We start from the raw sequence: 15669 nt of genomic DNA, 5'->3' as shown, positions 1-15669 counted from the left end.
TGTGGAAAGGACAGAGTGACAAGATGGGGACCATCATCAGAGCTGGTTTTTGGACCTCTACAGACCTCTTGACCTCACAGTGATGATCATGCCAAAGCATTCAGTGGTTCTTTTTATTTACTCTAGTCCCAAGGATACAGCTAAGCAAGGATAAGCAAGGTGTGGCAGTAGAGAAGTTTTGCATTCAACAACTTTTGCTGAATCCCAGGAGGACTTTCCACAAAATCCCCACTGGTTTCCTACTGTCTCTAATGACCCAGGCCCTCTAGGGCTCTGCCTCAAGGGGTATTTTTCCACCCATTGGAATAAAGTTGGCAGAAAAGACTTGAAAAAAACCCTGTGTTCCAGGAGCACCTTTCTTCCCCAAAGCCCAAGATTTCCAATTTATGACTTCAGGATCCTGAATCTGAGGTTGTCAGCTGGGCCTCCGTTGCCTTCTAGCTTCCTGACAAGTATTCCTCCACCTACAGAGCCAACCAGACAAACTAATATTCCTAGGATGTTTCTGAATTTCCAATTATCAATTTTGACACAAATGACTTTGTTCTAAGCTACAGTGCAACCAACCATGACCACTAGAACAAGGAAGCAGAGAGCCTGAGTTTCAGCTAAGGTTTATGAAGGCCAAGCAGAATTACTTTTTAGGAAATCATGTCATTTAAAATCTACTGTAGCTAGATGGTTTCTATTTTTATTTTTATTTTTTGCTTCATGAAGATAATTGAAACTTTATTATAATGAGACCCTGACACATCCAATGCAATTGAAATAAATGAAACAATACAAAAAGAGACCAGCAGTTCCTTACAGGCCAAAATAATCAGTGTCAGACTGAAGGAGTATGTTGAGCTGCAAAGTAGCCAGAGCAGACTGGAGAGGACAGCACTTGCTGTAGCAGTGCTGCGCAGGAAATGCTTGCCATATTTTTTCCCAACCTGCAGTCCAGGAGACGTATTTGATGCTGGATATGCTGGATAACTGCTCAGCTGCATCAGAATTTACCTGCGGCTGATAATGTCAAACTCCTTGCATACTCAACTCACTGTGAAAAAAAAACACCACTGTATACTGGATTTGGCATTTATTTATTTATTTATTTTAGTTATCTGGGTCTGCTTATTTTGTTGAGTTGGAGAACCTTCATCTTGAGGGTCCTCACCCTCGGTGGGCTCCGAGTTTGCTTTCCTTCATGGCCCTTGTGCTGGACCCCGTCTCTCTTTTTCTCTCAGCCCACCCCTATGCGAGTTCTCTCTTTGGGAGAAGAACTGAGGGATGTATGCACAAGATAACAGCTACCAAAGCAGAAGAGATGCAGCTGGTGTGGTCATTCACAACTTATGTGCATGACCTGTAGCTTCTTGCAAAAACCCCTCTGCAGTGACGCAGCATGCATAAGTGGACTGCATGGGGTGAAAGCATCTGTGGAGCTCCCCTGGGTTCCTCTGCAGATGTCTACACTGAGAGCATGTGGCAGAGCTGGCAGAGTCATTTGAACTAGGTGAAACTTGATGGGAAGTAATTCCTGTTCTGGGAGATGGGCTCTATTTTGCCTTCATCTGACAAAATAAAAAAGGCGGAGTATATCCAAGACAATTATAGAGTGTTTCTATTTTTTTTTTCTTTTTTTTTCTTAGAAGAAATATGATCTAGAGAGAAAGGCTGTGTGAGTTGTCACTCTGCTAACTGACATTCTGTGTTGCTAATGCTGTTGGGCATGACTCTCCACAGCTCTGTGCCACCCGTATGTGGCCTGCGGTCCTTCATGATCAGAGAAATGGGAACAAAAGTCTTTCTCAATGCCCTCTCCAGCCAAGAAGGGATACTCCAGATATATCTCTTGTCCACCCTAGAGGGTAAAGTGCAAACATTGGTATCATCTGCCCGGTCACTTGCCAGCATAAGAGCTTGTGATGAATTATGGTGAAGAGATCTGCGTGTCTTTCTCAAAAACAAGAGCCATGATGCAAGACAGCAAATCTTTGGAAGAGTCAAGAAGTAGGAGTAGCTTTTCAGGACAGCTTCCATCACAGATTTTTAATCTGTGGTATCAAAGCTCAGCTGCTCCTCGAAGCAATGTTCTAGCAATGATCTATCCTAAAATCCTGTGGAGTGAGGGCTAAGGAGTAGGTTTTGATTCTCTCAGTGGTAGTACACAACTGCTGATGAGAGTTAAAGAAACTGTGAAAGGCCTATTTCTGAAAACAAAACAAAAGCTGGTCTCTATGTTTAGCCCTTCTGGCTCCTTTCCAGCTAGGGAGGAGAGGTGCAATGAGTGAAGGTAAAACTCTACACAGTTTTGGTCACTTTGCAGATATGGCCATTACTGAGAGTTGGGTCTTCTGCCAAAGCAACCGAGCTCCTTGAGGAAAACAAGACTGAGCAGGACAGACAGCTTCAGGGTTGAAAAACTGTCAGCGAGGTTCGCTAGGTAATGGAGGCACATTTTATAGAGGATATCAAGAGTATGTCCAGAAAAAATATTCGTCCTAAGAATTCTAGGATAGAAGAGTTGTGTTGCTTTGGGAATAGGGCAGTGTATGGCTGTCAGCATTGGTAAGTTGCCCTGGAAGAATGGTTGAGTCTTCTGAAGAGGGAAGAATGCTCCTGTCTTATTTTGGACAGCCCTGACGTTGGTGTACCGGCCAAAAGGATGGTGGTGTGCTGGCAGCAGATCACTTTTGGGACCATTGCAGACATGTCCCTGGTAGGATGGCACCAGACCCAGGAATATACATCCCAATGATGCCAAGAAAGACCCTTTCCTGATACAGTGTTGGACCTATGTGAAAAAGCTGAAGAAATGTGACTTGTGCAAAACAGGCTAGAGAATGGCCTCTGGGCAATGCCAAAAAGAGTAGAGACAATTTCTGGTGGTGGAGCAATGTCATGGGAGAAAGTCATGCCCGTAGAGAGTAGATATTATTGAAGTCACTGCTGTGGGTTGTTCTATTTGAGGGTTAGACATGCAGGGCTGATACATATATTAGGTAAAAGCAGTGTTTCAAATGTTCTTGCTAACTAAAAAATCCACTAAAAAAAAATAGAAAAAATATTTGGGCATTTTCATCTACATTGGCATCCTGCACAGAGCACAGGCAAACCAGGAATTGAAACTGGACATAAAGGAGTAAACTTGATTTCACTGACTTGAAATATGGTGGACAAGTTAACAGTTATTGGAAAGTTAATAGCCATTAAAATCAGCTTAACAGAAAAAAAAAAGAAAATAAACAACCACAATTTTGATTTATAAAATATTTACAAGCTGTTTGGTGATCCTGCTTTAGGCAAACATTTACAAAGTCCTGATTTCTCCTGCTGCCTGTCACTGACTTCTGTAGTCCATAGGGCAAAAGGGGGACACGAAACCTCCTTGTTCTTTCATAGCTGTTAAGAAAGCTTTGGGATGGCAGATTCAGCCCTGGAGCTGTGCCTGCTGTTGCTGCAGGAGGTACAGGACCACGGACAGACTGAGCAAAGGGGTGCAATTAAGTACGATTGCTAATGTCATTCTCTCACTGATCCATTGGGAGAGGCGCGGAGAGAAAGGGATTAAATTGAAACAAGGAGGGGAGGCTGCCGAACAGAAGGGGCCAAGGTAATTTCTATCAGCTAATCCTGTTTGGTTTCTCTTTGCAGCAGGCTTTGTGGGTAAAGGGCTCACAAAGACATCAAAGGAAGAGCTTTGCTGCAAAGGAAAATGAGTAGAGCTGTCCCTCCGAGTCTGCTCCCAGTTAAACATAAACTAGTCGGTAACGGGGCTTTTCATGTAGGACACGGATGCAGGAAAAAAGGCTAAAAAGCACAAAAGAAAAGACAGAAGGAAAGGTTAATGCAAAAGAAAGGGAGATGGCATACAAATCCCACTTGCCCATCAAAAACAGGAATAAAGGAGAAAGAAAGAGGACACATCTGAAAAAAGGGGTGAAAGTAGCAGCTTTCTGCTGGAATGTGAAAAGTACATGAAGAAAAAAATGCAGCAGGTGAAAAAGAGAAGAAAACATAATAGTGAGTGATTCTGCCCGGGCAGCAAAGAGCATTTCATCACAGTCATGCCCTAAATGACTTCCACTGGAAGAGAATGGCAGGAGACAAAGTATAGGTGAAAATGTCCCTTAATGGATTTTATTTTTATATAGGGTTTTGCTCAATTTTTTTCTCTGACCAGCATATTCAGATTAAATAAAGCACATGCTAACTATAGTGTATTAGTGCCTGAAGCTCACAAAATTCGTGTTAAAGAGACAAATTGCTTGGGAAAGAGAAATGAAGTAGTAAAACTTACACTTGGTATTATAGGAGGTGTCAGTGTCCCTTTTCGTAACCCTTCCCAGTTAAAGCCTTCAAACCATCTAGAAAGGAGAGAATAATAAAGCATGTCGGGAAGTTAGACATATGGCTAAAATATCACATAATGAAATTTAAATTGCTTAAACAGTGGGTTTTAACTCCTGCAGAGATGTTCTTCAAATGGTCAGATTAGCCTTAGTTATTTTTCCTGTCATGTTTATATTTGCTTTCTCAGCTGAAAATGGATTCTGTGTTGCAACCCAGCGGTGATACCATGGCAAGTACAAATTACAAATGCTCAGAAGAAAACTGTTCCTCACTGAAGGTGTCCTGGCGTTTGCTCTTTCCTTCCTATATGGCCAGTCTGTGCCAATATGAGACCCCTAATGTCCTTTGTATGAGATTGGATGCTCCAGCCTGCACAGGGATGCTCTCTTCCTGGTTTGGGCACCTCAGGTTTTCTTGGGCTAAGGGTGAGCCCTGAGCTGAGCTCACCCTCAAAATGTCCATCCAATGCATTTGTATTGCTTTGGGGATAGGAGCAGAGTAGGACGAGCACAGATGGAAGAGGTAACCTGCCTCTCCAGTGGTCCCTAACTTGTTTTTTTTTGTTTTGTTTTGTTTTGTTTTTTCCTTTCAAGAAGTGTAAAAACTCTTCAGTAAATTTCTGTAGCAAAACAGACCTTATGTAACATCACTTAAGAACTCTCTCCCATTGAACCAAAAGGTTTGATGAATTAACATTATGGGTAGAGAGAAAGTTTGCTGGGGACGGAGGGGAGAGAAATGGAGGAAAACCTTGGAAAATGATTCTGCAAACCAGAGAAATCCAAGCAGGCAGTGGCTGAATTGGATTGTTTCCAAATGCTCTTCTGCATTCAAGTAATTAAAGTGTAATGGTCAACGTGCAATGTATTTTGGTCATAGGCAAGGCTAGAAACAATATCAAAACACAGGAGAAAAAACATCCAACGCAAACTCAATTACAATTTAAAGCATACTAGACGGGAAAAGCCAAAGGAGTTTGAGAAAATTGAGTCTGGCAGAAAATGGAAGTGTTTGAAATGTATGTTTCTGTGGGTTCAAATGATGGATGGCTGGGGAATACACTTACTTGTGCTTTTGGATATCTTTCACTCCGTTTTTCAAGTTCCCTAATCTTTCTGATGGATTGTCCCTATAAAATGAATAACAACTTAGGTTACTTTCTTAATCCTTCTGAACAACTCATTTCTTTACAAATAAGAGAAAAGTGATTATATTTTATGCATTTACCTGCATAGTTTTTTAATTAAATTAGCAGCATTTTTGGCAATCTTCTTTGGAAATTCAATCATGTCAATTCCTCTTAATATGATATTATAGGTCTTCATGGGGTCTGGTCCTGAGAAAGGGGGACTTCAGAGAGGAGAGAAAAAAATTGTTAAAAGTTTGTCTTTAAAATAGCATTAAAGATTGATAAAAAACAAACAAACAAAAAAACAAACAACAACCAAGAAAAACAGAGTACTCTACTGTGAAATGAGGAAAGGTGGGTGACAAATAGGAATGGTTTGCTTTGTATGATCTTAACCATTTCTCAGCCAAGGTGCTTTAATAGTGTCAGAATTTAAGTGATGCTGGCTGGAAGGAAGTACCAAAGAGTAAAATACTGTTTTCTGGAGCAGCACATGCCAAATCTTGTTTCCATGAAGACCCACGTCCCAGCAGCCTGGGGAACAAGGGTCCTAGATTTGCTCACTGGCTTATTCTCAATTTGATGTTGTGACCTGCTTTCAGTGGGGATTAAGGCTTCCATTGGTTTAACAGAACAGGGACAAGTTCACTGAAGAACAGCAGTATGTGAACAAAGAGTCCCTAAAGGCAGATGCTACAATTTGCTTGCTTTGGGCTGAACAACGAGGCATGTGCTCCTGCAAGGTGGCAAGACGTGAGGTCCCAAACACAAAACAGGCTTCCACTGTCTTGGGTCCATCCCCAGAGCTGCTACACAGCTTAGGTGATGGATCCTTTTCAAGCTCCTTTATCTTTGGTGGATGATGTAAGGAAGTGCAAGGAATCCAAAACTGTCAAAATATGCAGTAATGTATGCATTCAACTTTTGCAACTAAACTAAATAAGGGAAAGGGTGGATATGGGGTCTCAAGCTCTCATAGTGTCAACTCTACCTCCTCCTTTTCAGATGTGCAGCATCCCACTACTGCACCTCCTTGGTTGAATTACAAACCCTTTCACTGCCATGTTCAGCTCATTCTCAGTTTACAGGAGCCTGGGGACAAAAATGAGGGTGGAGTTCTGATGACATGTCACAGCATTTCCTAAAAAGCCTGTTCATATCTTGCCATTTGCGAGATCTGCATGGAAACTGTGATTTAAAATGGAAAACTAATTATTAGGTTCAGCAGCACAGTGTTGAGGCTTCACTGTGCCATAACAGCACATGCCTGCTCTGAATCTTTCCCGTCATCTAATCAGGGTGACAATGGCAGAAATATCTGGATATTTTTTCAGCAGCTGCGCCAGCTCCGATGCCCATACCTGCCAGTCAGGAGTTCATACATTAGGATTCCCAGTGACCAGTAGTCTGCTGAAATGTCGTGACCTTTGTTCAGGATGATCTCGGGGGCTACATACTCTGGAGTTCCACAAAAAGTCCATGTTTTCTTTCCAAATCCTATTTTCTTTGCGAAGCCAAAATCAACCTGTGAAAGGAGGAGAATAGCATCAGGGCAGAGCAAGAGAGGGAATTTCAGCCATGCACTCGTTCCTCTTGAAGTGAAGCAATGCAGAAAGAAGATTTCCTTATGGGGAGTATTATTGCAACTAAAACATCATGGGTTGTTCAAGAACCAGACAACTGCAGCGATCTTTTTGCTGATTTACCCATCATAATACAAAAAGAAGATTCTTGTGAGAGAAGAATAAATGCCAACACTGAGCATTTCTTGGAACATGTAACTTCACATCATTGCAGATCAAGTTGTTTTGTTGTTGTTGTTGTTAAAGTCCCAGCTTTTACCTGAGCAAGAGCTATTCAGGCTAAATACAGACCATGGCAGCATCTGCTGAGAAGTTCAGATTTCTATTCCAATCCAAAGAGCTTTGTAGTAACAATTTATTTGAAAATGATGCAACATGCTGGTGGGATCACAAACCTCAATGCACCCTTATAGCAGTGCCCCTGTGGCACACCAGAGCATGCTACAGGCAGTTGTGGAAAGTGAGACTACACAGGGAACCAAAGCTGTTCTTTGGGGCCTGAGCAGAGCTCAGGTTAGTAGGCTTAGTGTATTTTTAGCTCTGCCCTCCCCTGCCTTGGTGCTCTGCTTGCCCAGAGCTGTGGTCTGTAGCACACTCTGCTGTCCCTTGATGGCTGTGAAATGCTCCTACACCTTCCTGCACTAGTCAGGGACAACACATCAGTACTGTCATCCTGAATGATCACAAACCCACGAGAAGGATCAGTCATGCTGTGGGATCTGGGATACTTCCTGTGCTACCGTAGATGGATCCAAGGAGATCAAAATGCCTGAGGAGCTGGGGGCTGGTGATGGGAACAGCAGACCCTGGTCCAGACCCTACTCAGGTGGAGAGAAGGACAGTCTGGCATCTAATCCACCTCCACCTTCTGACACCTTGCTGGAACCCTCAGCTTCAGTGAAACGCTGTAGAGGATTTATTCTTCTGTTATTCGTTAAACTTAGTATTATGGTGACATATGACGGCTGCCGCAAGGCTGTAAAGGCCCATGATGGTGATGGTCTGACTTACCACTCCCAAAGACTGACATCTTCTCCCTGACTGACTGACTCCCAGGTTTCCCTTCTCAAAGGCAGGGAAGAGTCCCACATTCAGGAGTCAGAGATGTTGCCCCATTGTGAGCCTCATGGATGGAATCAGCCCCTCTTGGACACAACTCTTAGGGTTGTGTCGTCCCATCCTTCACTGGTGGTTTCCCAGGTGCCAAGATCCTCATTAGTTAGAAAGAGGGGTTCCCCAAAAGGGGTGGGACAGCACCTCCTGCCAAGGACAGTCTTTCTTTTCTTCTCCCCTCTCCACGGGTTCACAGAGACTTTTTCAGCCTTCACTTTCTGAGTGTACTTTATTTGCAGCACACCTCTACACTGATTTTTGATGCAAAAAAAAAACAATATACATGAACAGTTCAATACAGTGAAATCCATCAGCAACACTTTAATGTGGGGAGTGGAGATCTAACACAGGTGCTCCCCTCCTGGTTTGAGGAGGTGGATGTTGTAGAAGTGCAGCGCTGAGAAGTACCATGACACTCTGGGAAGAGCAGGTTCAGGGAGAGCCTTCAAGAGTCACTTTAGAGGAGCTGGCACAGATCAGTCAGGTTTGTCATCAGTGCTAAAGTTCAAGTGGCCTTAATAGTGTCTGCGTCTACCCAGAACAGCAGTACACAGGACATGGATATAATTTAATTATGCACTTTTTGCCTGATAGATACTGAAAAGAATGCAAAGCTGAAGGACAAAGAGCCTACAGAAATGGTGCTAATGATGCAATATGTGCATTGCTCCAATGAACAAATGTAACCTCTTCCGTGAAAAGTTATAGCTTGCAGACATTATAATGCTATCAAAAGTAAAGACAAGCCAAATTTCAATCCCCTTTCTAAAGCAAGAAGCTGAGTCAGCTATAGTTCAGCAACAGTCTGATGATCCAAAGCAATTAAAAATAATAATCTTGTGCAAAGGTCATGGCTAACATTTCCATTAAGAATAATGCTTTTCTTTTGCTTATACAAAGGAACATATTCAGAAACAATAGTCTGCAAAAAAATGCCACCTGACACCTATAAAGCTCACAATGTAAGTCCTCTCTGTCTCCTAACGGTATCTTTTTGTCTTTCAGTAGCTCCAAAAGAACTTGATGGATTTCTCCAGATGCTCTTCTCTAAACGCTTCCAGACTGCAGCCCTTAATTTCAAATGTTAGCCAGAATTAGCGTTTTCCAGCTCAGCTACAGCCTCACCCTGCCAGAGGTTGGGAAAACATCCCAGTGATGAGTGATGATATTCTGGCCCTGATTGTATCTCAAAATTTACTGCTGCCCACCATCAGAGTCTGGACCTTGGGTTGGGTGGGCTTTTTTTCTGACCCTCTATGGCTAATTCCATCTTCTCTACCCATAACACTAGCTGTCCAGTACTAGAAGACAGGAATGGTGTCTTTTATTTATTTATTTATTTGTTTGTTTATTTATTTATTTAATTGGCAAAACCAGACATGGCAGGCACTTACCAGTTTGGCATAACCTCGATGATCCAGAATGAGGTTTTCTGGCTTGAGGTCCCTATAAATTATTCCTTTGGAATGCAAATATGCAAAAGCTTCGACTACGCATGCCGTGTAAAACCTGGTTGTTGAATCCTCAAATGAACCTCTGTGTAAAACAAGAAAGAGAAAGATGATAAAGTGATTTCTGGGTACAGGACTGAGCTGTTTCTACAGGTCATTATCACCATCATGGATGTAAAGTAAGAGCTTGATTTTTGCAAGAGGTGAGCTATTCTTGCTGTAGTTAACCTATATTTATTCTACCTAGAGCAATTCTTTATATTTACAATTTCTTTTTCTTAGCAGCCTAAAACCGTATTTTAGGCCAATCCAATCTCATCCCTTTCTGGACTTCATCTTACTGTTAAAATATCCATACGGTCCAATAAAATCACCCAATACCTGGAAAATGACTGCTGCTGAACTGACTTTTTCACATAAATTTACATATATTTCTATTTTTTTAAGTTAGCTTCTTGGCCTTCAATTGACATTCATATCAGACATTTAAATCTAAAATACTGTAATTTTTATTTTATATTTACATCTTTTAGAATTTAAATGTATAAGTAAGTGCCTTCTATGTAAAAGGTGATTTCTTTATTATAATCTTTGACTTTTAGGTGCTGAAAGAATTTTGAACTGTGAAGGTTAAGAACTCCCATACTCATGTTCATATGCGAAAAAAGACAGAAAAAATGTATTTGCTGGGACTTGAAGTGTTAATCGTAAATTCAGCGTTGTGTGCTTTTTGATCCTCATTTGAGTACAAGTTTGCAAGCAGTTTTCAGAAGCAAAGTATATTCCACTGCCTGCCTTGAGCTTGTGGCTGGAGCAGATTGAGCTCAGAAGCGCATCTAAGCTAGGTGGCAGCAGAACCACAATTTAACACTGAGAGAATTGAAGATGGAATTACCAGGCTCTGACAAAGATGAAGGATACCTTCTAGCACCTGCTAACTTTGCTACTCTTCTCCTTTTAATGGTCCAGAGAAGGCATGGTTTTAGGAGAAGGAAGAATTACAAAAATTCAGTATGGATAATTAATTAAAAGTAATTTTATACATGGTTTTTGATCAATCTTTCCAATGCATTTCTTTCACTTTCCAAATTTAATTAAATCATGTTTCAATTATGATTCTATTGCATATTTATATGTGATTGCTCGCACACTTCCCTGCCCCGCCATTGTGTTATGTGTATGTACCATGTACACCCACACAACCCACATTCCACCTGCCTCCTGCTTACACACACAAAACAAAAACAAAACACTGCAAGGTCAAATCCTCCAAAGACAGGAAATACCAGGACCACATTTGCTTGTGCATTACGACGCGGTATTTAATTACATGCTTTCAGACTATTTTTTCCATGGCACTTCTGTGCCCCAATCACATAATGCTAAGCTATGGATTCAATGCATGATCCCGTGTCCCACGTTGACGAATGGCCCTTACTTAATAAAGCTGGACCCAATCCCCGCACAGAATTATTGGTTTCCTCCTGAGATTTCCTCTGGTCTTCATTGCTATTATACCTGACTTCTTCATAAGCATTAAGAAATGTTAATAGATATGGTTTATTATGGCCACTATTTTTGGTTATATGGCCACTATTTTTTTTTAAGTCCAAAGTTAAGGCCAGGTCAGTAATGCATAAAGGTGCTGTGCTGGAAGGACTGTATCTCTCAAACATTTCTTGTAAGACTACAGTGAGAGTGAAATCACCACTGCACCTACTGCAACCTCTGGTTGCACCCTGCAGGGTCTCTGTCGGCCTTCATACACGGTGCCCAAAGTCTCTTGACACCCTTACAACAATTCCCCATTTTCCTATCAAGTGCCCGAACCTCCAGACAGGCTCCCAAACATGAGGATCAGTAGCATGGGCACCGAGGATGCAGCTGCCATCTCTGTGATCAGAAAAGGTTGACATTAAAATGTGCCATCAACTATTCAGGGGTATGGAGTACTTCTGGTATGAACACAATACGCTTCAGAGATGAAGACACTTATCATGAATACAGTTTATCACATGATTATCATCATTACCACCACTACATTCTGTATCTTTTCCAGGTTTGTAGAGATGTCATGAGAAAGTAGCCTGAGCTAAGTCTCCATTTATATAAAGCCTTGTACATGCTGGAGATAACCTATATCAGTCCTAAGGGTATTCTCAGTTATAATTGGATTCCCTTTGTCTCTAGTCAACTGCATAGGAACAGAAATATTATATTATTTCCTTATCTTCTGGGGATCTTAAATTAAACATAACATAGTAAGACAGGTTTTTCAAATGAAAGATAAAGACCCTTGGTTATCTGAAGGAACGTTAAAAAATATTCAACTTTTTATGACAATATCTTTTTAATACTCACCTGTCCCTGAGAATTGTCCACAGCTCTCCACCTAGACAAGCTTCCATCAGCATGTACAGGTACTTGCTGTCCTTGAATGTCCTGTAGAGCCTAGCATCGGAAAACAAGAAAATAATATAACATTGACAGTAAAAGTCAAGGTGCCAATTGTTCCCACTTCTCATAGACCATGTGCTTCGTCCCACAAGACTGCGAGGATCTTACAGAGCTACTGCTGAATTTATGGAGATCATTTCAATCTCTCATCAGTCCTTTGTATCTCATGGGAAATAATTCAGCAGAAAAAGATGGGAATTTGAGTTGTAGAATCACAGAATCATGAAGGTTGGAAAATACCTCCAAGATCATCTGCTCCAACCATCCCCCTACCACCAATGTCACCCACTAAACTGTGTCCCTAAGCACCATGGCAACCTTTCCTTAAACACCCCAAGGGACAGTGACTCCACCACCTTCCTGGGCAACCCATACCAATGCCTAATCACTCTCTCTGGGAAGGAATGTCTCTCCTCATTTCCAACCTGAGCCTCCCCTGGTGCAACTTGAGGCCATTCCTTCTAGACCTATCATGAGTTACCTGTGAGAAGAAGCTGACACCCAGCTCCCCACACCTCCCTTTCAGGTAGCTGCAGAGCAATGAGGTCTCCCCTGAGCCTCCTCTTCTCCAGACCAAACACCCCCAGTGCCCTCAGCCGCTCCTCATAGGACTTGTGGACCAGGCCCTTCACCAGCTCACAGCCCTTCTCTGGACACACTCCAGGGCCTTGATATCCTTGCAGTGAGGGGCCTAAAGCTGAACACAGCACTCGAGGTGTGGCCTCACCAGAGCAGGGTACAGGAGGACAATCACCTCCCTGGTCCTGCTGGCAGCACTATTCCTGACACAACCAGGATGCCGCTGGCCTTCTTGGCCACCTGGGCACACTGCTGGCTCATGTGCAGGCGAGCATTGACCAACACCCCCAGGTCCTTTTCCTTGGCGCAGCTTTCCAGTCACCTTGCCCCAAGCCTGTAGCACTGCATGGGGTTGTTGTGGCCAAAGTGCAGGAACCAGCACTGAGCCATGTTGAACATCATCCCATTGGCCTCTGCCCATCAACCCATCCTGTCTACGTCCCTCTGCAGGGTCTCCCTACCTTGTGGCAGATCAACACTTACTTCCTCCCAACTTGGTGTCATCTGCCAACTTATTGAGGGTGCACTCAATTCCCTCATCCAAGTCATCAGTAAAGATATTAAAGAGGATGGGCCCAATACCGATCCCTGGTGAACACTGCTTGTGACCAGTTGCCATCTGGATTTCACTCAATTAATGAAGTGTATAAGATCGAAAGAAGCAATTACAATAGCTCTGAGTATTAAATACAAAGTCTGACACTTCTAATGGCATAACCTGACACTTGGCTTTCCAGATTTGCTTGAAAAAAAAAAGATTTCCTACCATTTTAACAATGTCTGTATCATCTTATTCTTCGTGCTACAGATACAGCTGTAGATTTGCAGTATTCCTTCTTCCATTTCAAGGAAGTGCTGCCCAATTTGTGATTCATTTCAGAATTTAAAACTACTGATTTAGTCAAGTTTAAAGAGAACTTGCTGACATTTAGGTATCTAAAAGCACCCTTTCTCTTCATCCTAGGGGCTGAATGTGGAGGAAAATTTGGCTAAAGAGATAGATGGGCCGGGATTTATGAACCCATATTCCTTCTCAGAGTGATATATTAAACAAATGCAATTATGAAATTACAGACATAAACATAGGGAATTCAGTGTCAGCTACTTTATTTGATTTTAATATTGAACCAATTTTTCCCCCCAAAGCTCTGAGGTGGGCAGCAGTATCTCTTGCAGGAAGACAGGAGAAGAAGGGAGGGGAAGGGATTTGCTTGTCAGGGAAAGGAAACCCATCAGGCACCTTAAGACTAGGCTGTGTGATGGATCAGGGGATTAAAAAAAAATAATTAAAAAGGCAGGATTTGGTTCATCTTGCAGGAATTTTGTTAATATTAAGGTACAGGGCAAAACGTGGGTCTGGTATGCCTTCACACCATGATGCTAGACAGAATTTGTTTCCTGTGTGTGATTGCATAGCACAGCACACAGCTTAGCAGCAGCTACCTGGTACACTTTTAGCATGTTTAACAGAAAAAATCCCAGCAACTGCAGCTGTGATGCAGGCAGGACAGTGGGTGCTTGCTGATTGTCCTGCTGAAGCTAGGACAGGGTCTGTTACTGCTGTCTGAATCAATCTTACTTTTCCTTGCTTTCACATGCATTAGAGGTCGTAAGATTAAAAAAAAATCACAGGAAAAAAAGCTCAGTGCTTATCTACCTGTGAAATATTCTGTAGCTAAAATGTGCTATATGTGGCCACAATGAAATTTAATGGAAAAAAACAAACTTGTGCTTTAGAGCTTCCCTTACTATAATATTACCTATGTTGACATTTAAAACCTCAGTTATGCATCTCAGAAAAGTTGGAACAAACTAACTGGCCACTTCATATGTTTAAAATTTATGGATTTACAAAAAAAAAAAAACATATTTCTTGCTAGTTGGACAAAATAAAATTTATACTACAATACCATAATTTCATCTACATTAAGGTTTACAGAAAACCTACATCTTCAAGAACCCCAAATATGAATAATTAAATATTTTTGATTGCCTGTTAATTTAAATGCTACTGAAATAAAGCACTACTTTCTCTAGTTAAGGCAGCCGTGTTGAAAGCTTACTTTCCAGAACATCTTACGGGCATCAAATCTGGCCAATCAAATATTGTTTATCAACTTTAACAGAAGTGCAAAGTTTATACATGAGATGTATAGCATGAAGTATGAAACCACAGTATTTCAGTAGATCAAGCAGTTATAAGTCTGAAATGTCACAATATTGGAATTCATTCCTTTATTCATTTTCTTACTCATCTAAATATTTACAGATCTGCTGCAGACGTCCGTGGCTCAACACTTGCTTGTTCCTTTACCAAATCCACACATGGCATTTTGTTCTGTAAAGTTGTCAGTTTATCTATGAGTAAATTTTATTGAGTGATATTTGGCTTCTTTTTTTTTTTTTCTTTGCTTGGCTTAATGCATTTTAAAAACCTAACTGAAATACTTTTCCAAGATTTTTCACAAACAGTTTCATGAAGAATTAGGAGAACAATTCTATTCTTCAGGAATTTTGTCTTTCCTGTTCTGTTATCCCAGAGGTTGTCTTTGGTTCAAGATCATTTTAAACCTACCTTTAACCTAACAGCTCAAAACACAATTTGTCTACAAAAATGGTAACATTTCTGCCTGTAGTACCCAGAAAAAAATATCTCAGCTACAGGCCTGGCCCAAAAAAGGGTACAAACAGGCTATGAATAAATTTAGGACAGAAAGTAGAAGACAACTCCAAATCCCCATGGAGCTGCAAAAGGGATTCGGTTTGGCCCTACATCTGAGCTGCCTGCTTTGTCAATAGTGTACAGGTCATTTTACATGCGTATGCAAGTAATAGTGTAACATAATTATATAATACCATAAAAATATATATAGTGATGTTATAGCTAGAGACAGACACAGAAAAACAAGAACATATAACCAGACATAGCAGCAGCAAATAACTCAGCCTGACTGAAGTCCTCTACACTGGCGAGCTGGGAAGGCTGCACTGAATCAAAAAATGAGTTTTGATGGAAACT

At 41.5% G+C, this 15669-nt stretch overlaps 1 protein-coding gene across 10 annotated transcripts in view; it reads right to left on the bottom strand.

The window, feature by feature from the left end:
* Positions 1 to 15669, bottom strand: part of PRKG1 (protein kinase cGMP-dependent 1) — a 449368-nt gene that overhangs the window by 3774 nt on the left and 429925 nt on the right. For all 10 annotated transcript variants that reach the window (XM_068689510.1, XM_068689508.1, XM_068689507.1 and 7 more), the window contains 6 exons: positions 11976 to 12065; positions 9558 to 9699; positions 6829 to 6992; positions 5566 to 5688; positions 5405 to 5467; positions 4286 to 4352 (listed from right to left, as the gene is read on the bottom strand). In XM_068689510.1, coding sequence (XP_068545611.1) covers positions 4286 to 4352; positions 5405 to 5467; positions 5566 to 5688; positions 6829 to 6992; positions 9558 to 9699; positions 11976 to 12065 — 649 coding nt within the window. The remainder of the gene's footprint in view (positions 1 to 4285; positions 4353 to 5404; positions 5468 to 5565; positions 5689 to 6828; positions 6993 to 9557; positions 9700 to 11975; positions 12066 to 15669) is intronic.

The sequence above is a fragment of the Anas acuta genome, chromosome 7, assembly GCF_963932015.1.
Source record: "Anas acuta chromosome 7, bAnaAcu1.1, whole genome shotgun sequence".
In the NCBI taxonomy this organism is placed as follows: domain Eukaryota; kingdom Metazoa; phylum Chordata; class Aves; order Anseriformes; family Anatidae; genus Anas; species Anas acuta.
The sequence above is the reverse complement of the archived record's forward strand: the minus strand, read 5'-3'. Positions and strand labels throughout refer to the sequence as shown.